Source organism: Pocillopora verrucosa, chromosome 2, assembly GCF_036669915.1.
Source record: "Pocillopora verrucosa isolate sample1 chromosome 2, ASM3666991v2, whole genome shotgun sequence".
NCBI lineage: Eukaryota > Metazoa > Cnidaria > Anthozoa > Scleractinia > Pocilloporidae > Pocillopora > Pocillopora verrucosa.
This window is the reverse complement of record NC_089313.1, coordinates 1,981,818-1,996,726: the sequence shown is the minus strand read 5'-3', so window position 1 is coordinate 1,996,726 and position 14,909 is coordinate 1,981,818. Positions and strand designations below refer to the sequence as shown.

At 36.1% G+C, this 14,909-nt stretch overlaps 1 protein-coding gene across 5 annotated transcripts; it reads right to left on the bottom strand.

Annotated features, from left to right (window-relative positions):
• Nucleotides 1-1,663: 1,663 nt before the first annotated feature.
• Nucleotides 1,664-13,933, bottom strand: LOC131772151 (uncharacterized). Of its 5 annotated transcripts, XM_059088052.2 has the most exons (5): nt 13,778-13,893; nt 10,079-10,118; nt 3,125-3,219; nt 2,612-2,743; nt 1,664-1,937 (listed from the first exon to the last, which is right to left on the bottom strand). In XM_059088052.2, the coding sequence occupies exons 3-5, from the start codon at nt 3,197-3,199 to the stop codon at nt 1,809-1,811; spliced, it is 336 nt and encodes a 111-aa protein (XP_058944035.1). In that variant the 5' UTR covers nt 3,200-3,219; nt 10,079-10,118; nt 13,778-13,893; the 3' UTR covers nt 1,664-1,808. The 5 variants fall into 5 exon arrangements, with proteins under 5 accessions (XP_058944035.1, XP_058944036.1, XP_058944038.1 ...); XM_059088053.2 differs by lacking the exon at nt 10,079-10,118 and having other exon boundaries at nt 13,778-13,933; XM_059088055.2 differs by lacking the exons at nt 10,079-10,118; nt 13,778-13,893 and adding an exon at nt 10,002-10,052.
• Nucleotides 13,934-14,909: the final 976 nt, after the last annotated feature.

Here is a 14,909-nt window from a genome sequence, read left to right as displayed (position 1 = left end):
AAACTAGACAAAGGACATTAGACTTCCCAAACACAATACGAAAAAAAAACCAGAATCTAGTGGAATTCCTAGTTACCCTAAAAGCCTAATTGAGTTGTAAATCGCGATCATTTTCATTTTAATCAGTTTTTTGTGCAACTTCTTGATAGTGGATTCCCCCTGCCCCCAATAAAGGTTGATCCCATGCGGAATTTCCCGACGAAAAAGCTAAGTTAAGCTTATTTCACCCCTGCAATGTTTTCAAAATTTCATGTCATTAAAAGTTTAGCACATCATGATATTAATTAATACCCTTTTAAAGATCTTTCGCAGTAAGGAGGCAGTATAGTGCGTTGGCCGCCAAAATACCCGCTTACTTTGATAGGAAAGTTTCACACTGTGACATTTCCTAATCACAGGCCGGTACTGGCAAACCGCGATCACAGCCTCCAACCGAGTGGGAGAATTCTCTAGGAGAGGTGTTTATCGTGATTATGTGAAAATAATAAGTAAAAATAAGAGAAGAGATGCTAAATTTTGAATAAAATAGTAAAAAGTCGACCTAACAGTAATTATAAAGATCAGATCCTCAATGTTATTTTAAACTAACACTGTCTTACCACAGAGCTAAAGTGGCGAAAGAACTCTCTCCGCTTGAAAGAAGAGGAGGCGCTGCACTTGTTCGTAGGTAAAAGTTGGCAAGTTAAACGCCCGTTCTTGTCAGGATTGTCCGCTAAATTTGTTGAAAAACATCGTTCATTTTTCATACATTCTTGCAAACAATGGATCGTATTTCTGACTTTTTTACGGTCGATTTCTGGAACGTCAAGGTAACGGTTTGTATGTTGGATGAAGTAACCTGCAGAACTTTGTTTTCTGCGTTGAAGATTTATCACTTGGCAAATGTTGTGATATAAAATGCAGTGTAAAATCAAAACAATTTTGACAAAACGGAAGTAAAATTTTGAGAACATTTTGAAAGTTTGAGTTTTTTTTCATCAGAGCACTGATTACGTTTAACGTGAAATAACCTTTGAGTAGCAAAATTAGGTTTTAAGAGGAAGTGAGTATTAGCGCTTAGCGGGAGGTCGCGTGTGTGGAAAACCAATTTCCTTTCCGCAGATGCTCAATTATAGGACCATAAAAGTCGTGGCTATATTTTGTTAGAATTAATCTATTTACGCCCGAGAAGAAATTGAAAGTCATAATGCCCCCCGCGTCTTGAAAACAGCAGAGGTAAGTGTCTCGCACCTTCCCGAAAAAATTTTGATTCATTTGCTCACGGAGCGGAACCATGTGATAAGCACAGAGATCTCTTAATGACGGGAAGAACAGCTTTTCTATTAGGACGAAAAATAAGTACAAAGAAAAACAACAAAAATAGAGGGAGAGAGGAACAGAAGAAAATAATTTTCAATTTAATCATGGCATTCCTAAATAGCGACAAGCTACGTATTCTCTTGCCTTACGAAATGAGAAGTTAGCGTGGTCGAGTTACTGATATTATTCAAAACGTAAGTTGAGGTTAATTTATAATATAGCCAAATAAATTCTGGGGATGGGATCCCAGTAAATGACTTCATCAAGGTTGAAAATTAAAGTTGGGTATGCAGTCGTGAATCGACTGGGTGTCGGCCGAGAATTATACGATTTATCGCGAAACGTCATCAATATGGTCAGAATCTAACTTGTGTTCTTTTATTTGAGAACTCGTTATTGAGTTACGAAGAAATTAACATCGACTTATTTTATGTTAAATAACGATACATTTGTTACTAGTTTTAGGAAAGTTTTAAATTAACTTCTTGTGATTAATACCAAAGCGTTGGTCAATGTCTTCGTGCTCTAATGTCTTCATTCGTCCTGTTTACAACACATTCGTTATCCTCGCAGATCAGTTTTCCATCACAATGGCAGTCAGCTGTAACTCTACATGCACTCTTGAAATATCGGTGGCACTGATAGAAAAAAAAGATGAACACTGATAAGCCTAGAGGATAAAAAGCGAAGTGCTGGATTAATGTAAATCCATGTTCATTCCTCTCCATTGCAACCCCCCACCTCTCCTACCCATCGAAAAAGCCCACGCGGTGATAAATACAACGATGGAACTTAAAAAGTGCTGTCACAACTAAATTTGAGATGTTTCAAAGTGTAGCCTGTAAAGTCAATACTCGGTGCCACGTGCCAACATGATAAAATAACGGGGCAGACAGGAGGTGCCATTGAACAGAATTTCGGTCTTTTTTTTCTTTCTCTGGTGTTAGTTTCTTTCTCTTTTTTTTTATAACTAGACAAGGAAGAGTGTTTCACAGGCGCTTGCAGTGTAAATTTCCTTCTCTATTGCGAAAGTCGCTTTTATCGCAGCCTTCCTGCGGTCTTCTCGGCGAAAACACTTCCTTTCGAGAGATTATCTCTAAAATTCTTTAGCGTTATCGACATATCTCAAGGTCTTCCACTGTGCCCCCGAATAAAAAACAAGTTAAAAAACTTTGAACAGTAATGTATCTACATGGCACCGTTCAACAGAAGCCTCAATTTTAAAGTAATCTAAATTAACCTTACCAAGGCCTAAACGGTTCTCTTCTTTGTTCTACTTAACGGTGGATTTTACGAGTAAGGGTCAACTCACCGGTTTTCTTCTGATGATTTTATCCCAAAACTCTATCTCCCTACACGTGTTAGTTCCATAATGGCAAATGACCTGTTTAGTTTCAGAACACTGCGGGCATTCGCTGTCCAACCAACAAGATTTACCCAAGCACTGAAAAATAGTAATATCGGACATCAATTCATTATGTCTCTTGAGCGTAAATAAACTGCAAAATTGGCAGACCAACCTGATAGCAATCAATATATATTTCTTTCATATATGTTTTTTTGTCTGACGAATCTCTTGGCTCGTCTTTAGCCTAAGTTTTATAGCTTGAAAGATGATGGATAGAACGCAACTTTGGCGCATGAGAAGACCTAAGCAATTACGAATCTCAACGAGGATTCTGGGAACGAGATTGCCGCTGATCTCCTTCACAGACTTGCTCTATGCCTATCGCACGTGCATAATCCTCATCACGAGTTTGGGAAGCAGGCTTCGGTCTTGCATGCATTGATGATGACATGCGATAGCCATTTTCAAGATACTAACCGGTTTTCCATCATCAAGAAGCTTCGCCGCGGTAATAGTTACTAAAAGCACCAGTAGAACTATAATCTTCCACATCCTGTCTAGGTTGTTCGTTACTGAAAGAAAAATGATTCGATTGTAAACAGAAGAAAAAGAAATAAGGAAGATGGCAGATTTGGGTTCGGTCATCGCATGAAGAAAGATACTTTTAGTTTGGGTTCGCCCGAGAGAGAAAGAAAAAGTTAGAGTTTCTCTTGCAGACTCAAACTTACATGGAAAGATTCAAAATTTGTGTCGCGAACGTTTAAAAAAGAGAAAGTATCAGCAATTATGCGAGTGAATCTCAATGAGTGAAGCGTAAGCCTTCGTATTAACTGTCAAATGCTTTGGAAAATATGTGACCTTAATTTCAAGAGGGTACATTAGTGATGGACATGTCGCTAAGAAAACACCGAAAATCTGCGAAAAATTTCCGGAACATCCTACAAAGTGACAGAGTAATATGTGAAAGCTCGCCATAACTTTGCGAAGTCTGCGTAAATTTCCGGAAACATTTCAGACGCGAACTCAAGTGTGTCTGATGGTAGAGAACCTCTGAAAGGCCTAGGCGTAGATGGATACTCTGGCATGCATAGTGTCTTGATTTCTTCTTTCAGTAACGACATGAGACCCGGTTCGTGTGACCCATTAGTAATTGTCTGAACTATATGAACACTTAAATTTCGTGTTTCCTTTTTGAGGTACCTGCCTACTTGAACAGAGAATCGTATTCCGAAAAAAGGATTAAATCAAAGATTCGGAGGCAAAGGCAAAGTATTCTTGAAAAAAATAAGGTTAGTGATGGAAAAGAAACAAAAGTAAAATTTTCGTATTTCATTCCTCTAAAGAGAACGAAAGATGGAAATTATAGCGTGCAAGTCTTCTTTAACTCTCTGAAGATGAGGCAGTAAAAGGCTTTGCGGTTCGTTTGGTTATGAATTAAGACTGTACGTATTTGTGGTAGTGGTAGAGATTGGTAGAGATGCTTTGCAAAATTAAATTCCCAAGAGAAAACTAACTAAGCTTACCAATGATAGTTAGCCTCAGCAGCAAGAGCTAAACAAGAGGAAGCGATAAAACAGGCTACACCTTCAGGGGTGACTTTCTTCAAAACTTGATTATAAATTAAGCATATTGTACGTAGTGAATTCACGTAAATAAACTTAGTCTAAATAGAAAGATCATCTTTCTGTCGGTTTTTTTTGAGACTAAAAGGAACGGTACGGCCAAAGAGAACTCTCAAATTTCATTGGAAGCTCATTGGATGAGGAGTTGGAGCGATTTTAAGCTTGAAGGCAATCATCTCTAATATTTGACCGAAAGGAAATTCGACGTTATATTTTAACGCAGAATGTAATTTTTCCACAGAAACTCTAAACATTGATGCTTATGAATTGTAATGAAAAAGCCATTAGCAAACGGAAATATATCATTCTTTCCAGCCTTTCACTTCGCATCTTGAAAATTTTTACATTATTAGCAACTGAATTCTAACAAAAATTCCGAATTATGTTTACGGCGAAAGAAAATGTCCTGTGTCAATTCATACCTTACACGCATCTAGATTTATGTTTTGATAAATCGAAAGTTTCCAGACAGCCCCACTCTTACTGACTGAAATAAAGATTAACACGTACTGATCATTTGGTAGCTAATGGCTTGGGATTACCTTTGCAGTACATACGCCCGGAACAGTGCTATCGCTAACTTGGAGACTGATAAGGCCACATAACGCCTCGCAGTGATTTCGATAAGATATGAACGTACTGCACTGTGGTTGGTTTTGTAACGCCTATAGTGGCCGGCACCTGACGATTTTAATTAAAGTAATTGATTTACGGCGAAATATTTCCACTTTCTAATGCAAACTTTGGAACAATAAGCTCTTTTTCGATAGTTAAATGAATTTGTACAGCTGTTAGCTAAGATGTATGTTAATTCACACCGCACAAACAAAATTTCCTTCGTTTTCATATGTAAGCATTAAATCCTTCTCTCTAGCAAAATTTTTATCTTTACCGCGCGACACAACCTTGTCAACGAGCTTACAACTGTGAATCAAAAGTACGGAGCGGGTCTCACACTGCACAGCCTCTCACAATGCACATCTTCTCCTGGAGTTGTATTTCACTTTATGAAATGAAGTAATGAAGGAAATATTGAGCAATCTTTATTCAGACCAACAGGAAATTAAATTTTTTAGCAACCACGGCAGGTTAATTTGTATAGCCGTAAGGCTTAAGGTGAGTGAAAAATTGAAAAAAAGAGTTGTTTCTTCCTGTTGTTTGGCGCTAGTCATTGGCGTTCTTCCGTGAATAAATAAATACAAAAAAAAAGGTCAGAGGATGTCGCTACATTTAGTGTGCAAATAAACCTAGATGAACAAGGGTGTTTTTACTGTGTCATTTTACCAAGAAACGCGTAATGAATTTTCGGCGTGTGTACAGTTTCCTCATAAACTTATTAACACTGCCTTTTTTTAACGATGCTTAATTGTCAGCGGCAAGCTAAAGAAAAATTGGGGCGTCGATAAGATTCGAACGAATAAACTTTAAGTACAGCCATCTATTACATCAGACGAAGAGAAATGCGGCTGTAAATGTTTTGAAATCCTTTTCGCAATCAAATGATCGTACCTGTAATCGAAAGCTACGATATAAGAGTGCTTAACAAATATACCTAATTGAGTGGGATATCAAATGTTGATGTCATTGTATAACGCCGAGAGTTTTGATCATTTCCCTGCCGAACGATCAGTCTTAGAAACTTTTTCTTTCTCTCTTTTTGATAGAAAATTGCCCTCTCTAAGAATTATCGCAATAGAAGTGGGATTGTACTTCAGACAAAAATTCATTATTTAAATTTTCTACTTAAATTGAACTATTTGATCAGTTTCTACCGCCGCGTCTTGCAATTTAGGCAATTTTGCTTCAATCTGTCTTGCACTCCGCAGAAATCTGATTTAAGGAAGGAGAACATTTAAGAAGACAGGAGGAGTTTACTTACATTAGATTGATGGGGGGCTCTCGTTAGATGCTCCGCCGTTTTCTCTAGGTGGTAACTGACTTTGTTTAGAATGTGCGCCGTTTTTAAAAGGGTCACATGTTTGTTTACGTTAGAATTAAGATAAAGGCGTCCACCTTTTTGTCATTATAACATCCTTTACAGCCATTTACGTCAATACCTTACAGTATATTCTTTTGCTGATGAGGAAAAAACCCCATAAGAAATGGTATTTTCCTGAAATGTTTCACCTGAGGGAGCACTTGAAGTTATCAACCTATCTCAGAAGTCGTGATATCTGAATCGACTTTAAAACAAGACTAACATCGTTAATTTTAGATCAAGAAGTCCCAGTCTTTTTCGAAAAAGCTGTATAAGTGTTTTTTGCCCTTTTTCCGTGAAGGTTAAATGGCCAAATGGTCAAACTCTGAAATATCTGTAACAGTAGATGAGGAGGAAATCAAAGTCAAGTAGATGGTTTATCGTAACACCTTCTTCAGGATCATCCTGATTTCGGAAGCAGAGGCCTTTTTATCTCGCCTTACAGACATGTTTTTGTGCACTGTTCATGGGGTTGTTTTGTTTCCTTTAACATCAAGCGTCAAACTAATTCCTCCGAGGAACTTTATGATTGGGATCAAAGTGGAAGTCACTTTTCCGCCAAATGAATTTGAATAAAATCTTAAAATACACTTATTAGCTAAAACAGCTTTCAAACATTCTTTGCTGTATAATTTACATCTCGTAACACAATTTGCCTACTTTTCTTTCCATGAAAAATCCAACTCCTACGAAGTTTATTCGTTTCACTGCCTAACCATATAAGACCGAATGTTCGGTGATATTCGATAACCAAAACTCAATTACTAAATTATCGATAAGAGTTTTTGTTCTGTGCGCTCTTGTGGTTTCTGATTGGTATTCATAAACCAACAACAGCATATCATGTGAAGCCATGACGCACACCCGAAATTCACCCAATGCTAGTCTATCCCGAAATAATTACTCCTTTGTAAAGAATGGGGATCAGATTAAGAAACACTCTATTTATAAACAGTGCGAGTTTACTTATTTAATTACAGTTCATTTATTTTGAAAATATGTTAATTTTTTTTAATCAAAAATGATCTTAGTATGCCCGGAGCTCAAATGTACAAAAAACATCTTTGTTTTGATATTGGGCCGATCTAAATAGCCTATGTAAAGCATAAAAATAGCTCTTTTTTTACAGTTTTAAAATACGTGTGAGGTTACAGTAATTAGGGTTAAAGTAATAAACTTCCAGGCCAAACCTTTAAATAACATGGGAGTTTAAGGAAATTGAACATGTGTGAAAAACAAAAGAGTGTTTTATTGAACTTCTGTTCGTTGCAATTTGAAAATATTTAGTTTGGTTCTCTTGTAGAACGCAAGTAATCAAGATATGATCATATTTCACGGCATCCACAGAATATCAAAATCCGATTCAGAATTAGATCTGACTCACAATCTTGAAACCTTTGCATAACTATTTTTAACAACTTTTAACTTGCACTACTGTCATTAATTGAACATACAAACTGCCATTTACGAAGGAGACCTGAATTTTTTATCAATTTTTTTTTTCAAACAACTCAGTAAACTGACCGCAGCTTCCGTTGCAATAACAACAAGAAAAAAGACTTGAAAAGATTAACAGCATATCTGTATGTTCTACCACCTCGGTTTTCAATCCCATTCAGATGCAAGTGTAACTTGAGATCGCCTGCTGTTTGTTAATCCGCGTCCGTTTGACGGGTTTAGACTCAACTATATACATACCAAGAGCGGAGACTTTGAAAGTAATTGCGCACGCTATAACAGTATAAGTACAACGAAGATCCATCTAAGAGGTTCACGTTCATTGTTTTACAAATATCATGATCCTTTTTTTATGGAAAATTTGTTGAAAAAAAAACAAAGAATAGAAAGTGAAAAACACACGTATGTTTATGAATCTCTTACAGCGAAAGTGTCAATAGAAAAAGTCCACGTGACCCAATACAAAACCTTACTATGGAAACGCTGATTTCAGATATTTTCGATAATGGTACAGGTACCACAAAAATTTCTATGTTCGTCTAGTGCTGTGTTTTATTGACAAGAGAATGATAATTGGTTTTTTCTATGTTTTACCAGGAGTTTGATTCTGAGTGATATGTAACAAAATATGAGCACTACTTGGGAGTTTGATTCTGAATGATAGACGCTGAAGTCTGAGCAGTAGTCGGGAGTTCGATTCTAAGTGATATGTACCAAATTCTGAGCAGCAGCGCGGTCGAGTAAAACCTCCTAGATAAATAGGGCTGCTGAATAAAACAGTACTTAAAGACAAAAAATCTCAGGTAGGATTGCTTGCTCATCCAATGCAAGGAGACCTAATGATAAGAGACTATGATAAAGACATAAGAACTCTCTTTTTGGCAATCGTTAGAAGTCAAATGGCAATTTTAAAGGTCAGGAAAATACCGCCGTATTTTATTTACAAAAAGTCAGTGAAAAACGCCGTTCGGGTTATTCATTTTAAAATCGAAAATTCATTAAGCTTTTTATCATTAAAATCAAGTGAGAGATATTTTTGTTGCACTCAACGATGAAGTCAATGCATTATGATAATAAGTAAGTGTGATGGGGAAAGGAAGGAAAACAGACTGGTACACGATTTCACGTTGGTTTTATCGCTGTTTGTCTCGGCTAAAGCATATTCCTTTTCAAGATTGCTACTAGATAAGGCTTTTTTTCTAATGCTTAAGACTGGATGAGGAAGTTGAAATGCTACTATGAGCTCAAATTTTCTTGAAGCCGCCAGCGAAGGAAATCAAAATGCCAGAATTTCTAAAAGAACTTGCTAACTGAAAACTTCAAAACTGGAAGCCTGGTGTTATTTCATTCCTCGAGTCGCTGTTTTCAATAGAACTTATCTCTGCCTTTTTTTTAGTCAATCAAAACATCTCCATTGATGTCATATATATATATGTGTGTGTAACTCGAGTTATTTCAGTTTTAGCAGATAAGCCAATGTTCAAATTCAATTTACCTTTTAAGCGCCCAGAAGGGTAGGAAACACTGCAAAATGATTGTACGTAAGGTGTCTAACGATGAATATGTGGTAAAATCAAAGAAAAACAAAAGAAACACAACAATGATCATGGTTTGGTCGATCATATGCTTCTTTCAGTGATTAATATGCTGCACGGCAAACTTCTTCTAATAAATCCCCTTCAATCCATCTCAGTGTTTTGCTCCAAAGCGTTTTCAAACTTTACTGACACTTTCTATAAACATGGGTATATTTCCTTTTTTTATTTCGTGTGTTCTCGGTTACTCATCAGTTCTCACGTTTTTGTACTCATTTCTTCTAACCAGTGAGTTTCTCGTTTGTTCACATGCCCGCACTTTCTTTGGTTTTTTTTTTCCCTTAACAAAGGTCTCTCGTATATCAGTTCAAATACCTGATTAACCTCACAGAAACTACATAATATCAGATACGAGATCGACATCTTGACGCATTGCTGCGAAAAGAAGCTTTTTGACAACTGTTCCTTAGGGGCGTTTACAACATTAATGGATTACACCTTGATACAAACGATATACGGTATCTGTGTATCTTATAAAGAGAGGGTTGCAAAATCAAACTGATAAGAAGCTGAAAGCTCTGGGAATGAATTCATTCACCATATCAGAACATTAGAGTTTAAGATAGTCACTTTGAATCGTGTCCACGTCAACCTGGTGAAATCTCAGTTATGTGGCACATTTTCAATTTGATCTTTTCTAATCATTCTCAGTGGGTGAGAGGGATGCTTTTTTTTTTTTTGCAAATCTGATGGATAATTACCTTTCTCAGCAGAAACGAAAGCTTGTTATGACAACCACTCGGTAAGTTCAAATACCACCTAAAACTAGAAATCTTACCTTAAGATAAATTGGCTGCCTTCCTAAATATCTCAGGTTTCTGTAAGGCGAAGCAGAAAATGTAATCTCTTTTTTATATCTATCGACGTTTGACATTTTTCCATCAATTTATCTTCGTTTAGAAGGGTGGCTGGTCATCAATAAAGCAAACGTGTCAAAACATGAGCTCAAATTACATAAAACCTTTTGATTTAAGTGATATAAGTTTTAGATCTATTTACCACTAATTTGGTTTCACTAAAGTATAGATGCCCTACAGAAGTTATAGTTAAATTTATGATTCATGAAAGGTGTGTACATTTCCAAATGAATATCATATGCGAATCAGACAAAAACCCGAATTCTTCAGCAACCCACGGAAAAGGTTGTGACGTCATTCTACAGGAAACAATCCCACGTGATGACGGAAGCATTTTAAAACGGCTTCGTATATTTTTCAAATTTTCTCACGTGTGTCAACGACATTTGTGACCACCTCACAAGCAAAGAAGATCGCAAAATTAAAATAATTGGTTTCTGATTTTTAAGACGGTTTAGGGAAACACATGCAAACGGACCGAAAAAATAACAATACTAAAAAGAACAAAAGAATAGTTTACGATGATTTTGCCGGGATGTTGCCAGAATTGATGAATTTTTCAACAGCTTTCCTAATGTACGTCAATGGCAAAGTTATCCACTTCACTAGAAATAAATCTTCCATCTGTTACGTAATCAATCCCTCTTAACATTTGCGATGTAAACACTGGAAACAAATTTAAATTTCTTTTGAAATTTTTTAAAAAAAATCCTTGTCATTTACGTCAAGTGCAGGGCTGTCCTTGTTAAAAAAAAAAAACAACAAATTAATTACTCAAGTTCTTAAATTAGTTTCGCATTTGCTTTGCCAAGCAAACATTAGAGTTGCTTTCGAATAATAAGTTTTGATATTAAGACATTAATTCACCGTTTGCGTTCAATAAAATTTCAACCTCTCGGTCTTTCAAAAATAATGGTGAGAATAGCCGATAAAAAATGTTATGGAAAAAGGGTTGTAATTTAAACGAGAACCAGAGAAAAAAAGTGATACGTCAAAAAAAGTCAGCGATTTGCTAAAAATAGAGAAGCATTTAGCAGCAAGTGTTTACTACTGGCCGATCTATCATCGAAATGGTCTTAGGCAAAGTTTGATTTTTACATCTTTTCCTTGAAAAAGATATCCTTAACACTAAAATAGGAATCCTGAGCTTTATCCCAATTTGATTTTAGGAATATATCAGAAAAGAGGAAAACAAAGCACACACTGCTTTGTTTGAAACCTTTGAACGTCATTTTTTTTTTCTTTTTTTTTTTTTGCTCTTTTTTTCAAGAGTATTTCAAGCTTCCGTGACTTAGATGACATTGTGGTTTAAGTGCACCAAGAGATGATAAGTGATCTTGTAATTGCCATGTGCAAAACACATCATAAAACTCCGACCACCAAACAGCTGTCAGCTCCACTTGTTAACGTTACCCCTGAATCCATGTCCTATCTCTAAAGAGTTTTCGGCCGTTTTTCTCATTTGCTATTTACCCTATTTATTCCCGCTGAGCCCCTTTCCCTCCCTACATAGGAGTTGACTGAGACCAAGTTTGCCTTCCATCTGGCTCCCAGCTTACTAACATACAGCTGATCAGACCCAGCTTTGTAGACAAGTCTATTCAAAAGAAGAATTTCGTTGTAAGTCAGAGCTGCACGGCCGTACCAGTAAATTGAACTCTTTCAGGAAATTCATGCAGATTATGTTAAAAATTTTCCAAAAAGGCCTGTTAAATTTTAAATTTTTCAATTAGCTAGGTCATTTCAGATCTCTTGCAAGCACCATAGCTGTGCTTAACAAAGATTTGAAGCTCCTTATCTCAGTTCAGAGAAATCTGAGTGCGTCAATTCTCCTACACAAACTAGCAAGCACTTTTTTCTTTTTGCATTTCATTGCGTAGATCAGTAAGTTTTTGAAGGAGACCCCACTCACCGATTTAGCATGCACATTCTATTGTCTCAAAAATTTGTACTAAAGACTCTTCTCCAATAAATTGTTAATGGAAAATTGTATACTCTGAACGTTCTTCAATTTTATAAACTGTTCTAGATCTTACACATTTTGCTTCAATTTTAATTTTTACATTTTAATGAAAATGCTCCCTGAAGAGTGCAACTTTTGTGACATCACGATTTTATTCAATGTTTCATTTTAATTTTGCTCATATTTCAAAATGAAAGGAAGATATCCAACTGATTTTACGGAACTGTTTCAGCTTATTGTGAAGAGGATAGAAAATAAAAATAACTGCCCAAAATTTCCGTTTTTTTTGTACTATGTTTGAGAGCTTTTCGTTGATTCAATGTACTAAACGCTTTTTTTAGCTACAATCGTTGATGCTAGATTGTCAGAATTGAAAAAAGGTGGGACATAAAGACTGTTGAATTACATCCACATGACTCTAGGTGTGATTTATACCAGTTCGGCATTTGTTACTTTAGGTAACTAATGGCTGTTATACGACGGGTAATTGTGGCAATAAAAACACTTTATTTTTCCTAATGCGTTGTTGAATTGATATTAAAGTGCTAGATAACCGCCAGAAAATGAAAATAAACAAAACGTTTTGAATATGCACCATGCCGGTTTAATGCGTACGTAATATATTTAGCTCAAAATGAGATAAATTTATTGAGAGAACATTAAACTCTGCTGGAACCAGACCAACGCAGGGAAAGGAAGCCGTGCGTCAAATGCGTTATTTTGTGGCGAAACAAAGCTTTTGTTTCTTCTGTGGCCTGGGTCAGCCGATACGCACTTCAAAAATAATGGAAGTCAATTTGAAGTCGATCTTGTCTTCTTGAAAAACCACGGGAATCATGGTTTTAACCATCGACAATGGCTTTTTTTTGTAGGATTATGATAAATTTTTCATCGAAGTGATCTTATTAGATAAAGATGATCGGAAAGAACTTCAGAGAAATCGTTGCAATACCGCTAACTACGAATTTAAATCACTCCTTTAGCCTGAACAAAAATATTCCGTGGGAAACTCATAAAGGTGTGCTGTTCTGTCGGAGAATCGCAATTTTCTTTCGACAAAGAATTCTGCTCAATTTCAAACAGAACAGATACAGAATAAAATTTAGTCCTTTTATTTTAAATTTTTCTCGATGTGAGGAATATCTTAATGAATTTCATCCGGCTGACTACTGCAGCCTAAAAAATTAAAGCGCCCGTCCAGGTATCCCAAATATTACAGTTTTTATGTTTTTCAAAATTTGTTCGTATTGTGCACTTAAACGAGTGAAGAAATGTGCCTTTGTATAATCACACGAAAATCTGCCGATAACGTTAGATTGAACTTCGGAGAACACTCACCGAGTTTTAAGCACACTTCACTCGTGTAAAATGAACTGCCTCTAAACCGAGGCAGTAACGATAGATCAACTTGTAAATAGTACTTATTTTAATTTGAATTTTATAGTTCCTTTGTCTTTTAAGAGAAAACTTACTTGAAAGCATCAAAACAAGTTGGTTTTCCTGATTTAAGTTTAAGTTTTCATTGACGTCGTTGAGTTTTGAATTACCTCAAAAACTAGACTGCTTCTGTCCCTACTCTATCAAAAAAGTCTTGAGAGGCATCTCAAAAAAATTCAACAGAATATACATTTTTGCCAGAAATAAATTAATTTCTTACCTTGCTGTTTGATGTTTAGAAGAGGACTTTTAAAAGGCAATTCACCGAGATATTAGCCGAGGTGGTTCCAGAACAATGATTCGATGTGCGACTGGATAAATTTAAGTAAACATGTGCTTTTAATCTGTGGTGTGTCTCGTTTTGTTACTAGTCGGTGCTTTTAAAAACCATTCTATGCTCTGATCGCTTGGCAATTGGTCAACATTCATTGAGATAATAAATTATTTTCAATTTCTGGGCGCTGAGATGATATACCAAAACACAAACAACAGATGTTCAGTTTGAATTACATCCAATTTAAAGAAAACCTTTCAGAACTGAAAAACAAAAGGTATACACCATTTTGTACTATGATGTTACTACCCACGAGAAACGAAAAATTCACAAATTTTAAATTGGTCAATAAGTGATTCAATGATAATACCAATTTCCGCAGAAGTTTTGCTCGCAATTACAAGGTGTAATGAACTTCTAAATGAGGCACTAGATGATTCCTAATTGTACTCTGTCGCTCTTTAACAAGATCAAATAAAAGCGTGCGGCTTGTCATTTAGCACGACTAGGTTTTTATAACCTTACAGATGAAAAGAAGCCCTTCTTTCTGAGGATTAATTTGCCAAGTAGTCAGATGCGATAAAAACGGATTATCCCAACAGTTATTGGCTTAATTTCGACGGGCAGGAAAAGGAATATTAAAATAACCGCAATAAATCAATTGCTAGTGATATGAAAAAGACCTTTTTCATGAGCGAGTGACGGAAACACGTGATAACAACAAATCGTTCGCGCACCACCCATTATTTACCACGGGGTTCTTCCTGAACAAATTGAGGAAGCATTGAAACAAAAAAAAATTTGAAGAGCTTTTTACCCTAAGAGGCGCTTTTGAAAGAAAACTAACCAACTTATTTGCCAAACCCAGTACTGAACGTCAGAAATAAGACGTTCATGTTAAATTTGCAAATATTTATTGTCAGCCTCATAAATCCTGCAAAGGTGCAAGGTTCAGAAGATATTCTGCGTCAAAAGGATAGAAATAAATTTGTTTTTTGTATTTTCCTTTCGTAAAGCTGGAAGCAAAACAACAGTTATGAACATTATTCGCGCTTCCGCAGCAAACCTTTTTTTAATT

Bases quoted from the DNA above. Each gene is read 5' to 3' on its own strand.
- LOC131772151 (XM_059088051.2), bottom strand. The intron at 2,744-3,124 runs GTTAGTATCTTG...ACTATTTTTCAG, and splicing joins TTCTTGATGATGGAAAACCG to TGCTTGGGTAAATCTTGTTG. The intron at 1,938-2,611 runs GTGAGTTGACCC...TTTTTCTATCAG, and splicing joins AAATCATCAGAAGAAAACCG to TGCCACCGATATTTCAAGAG.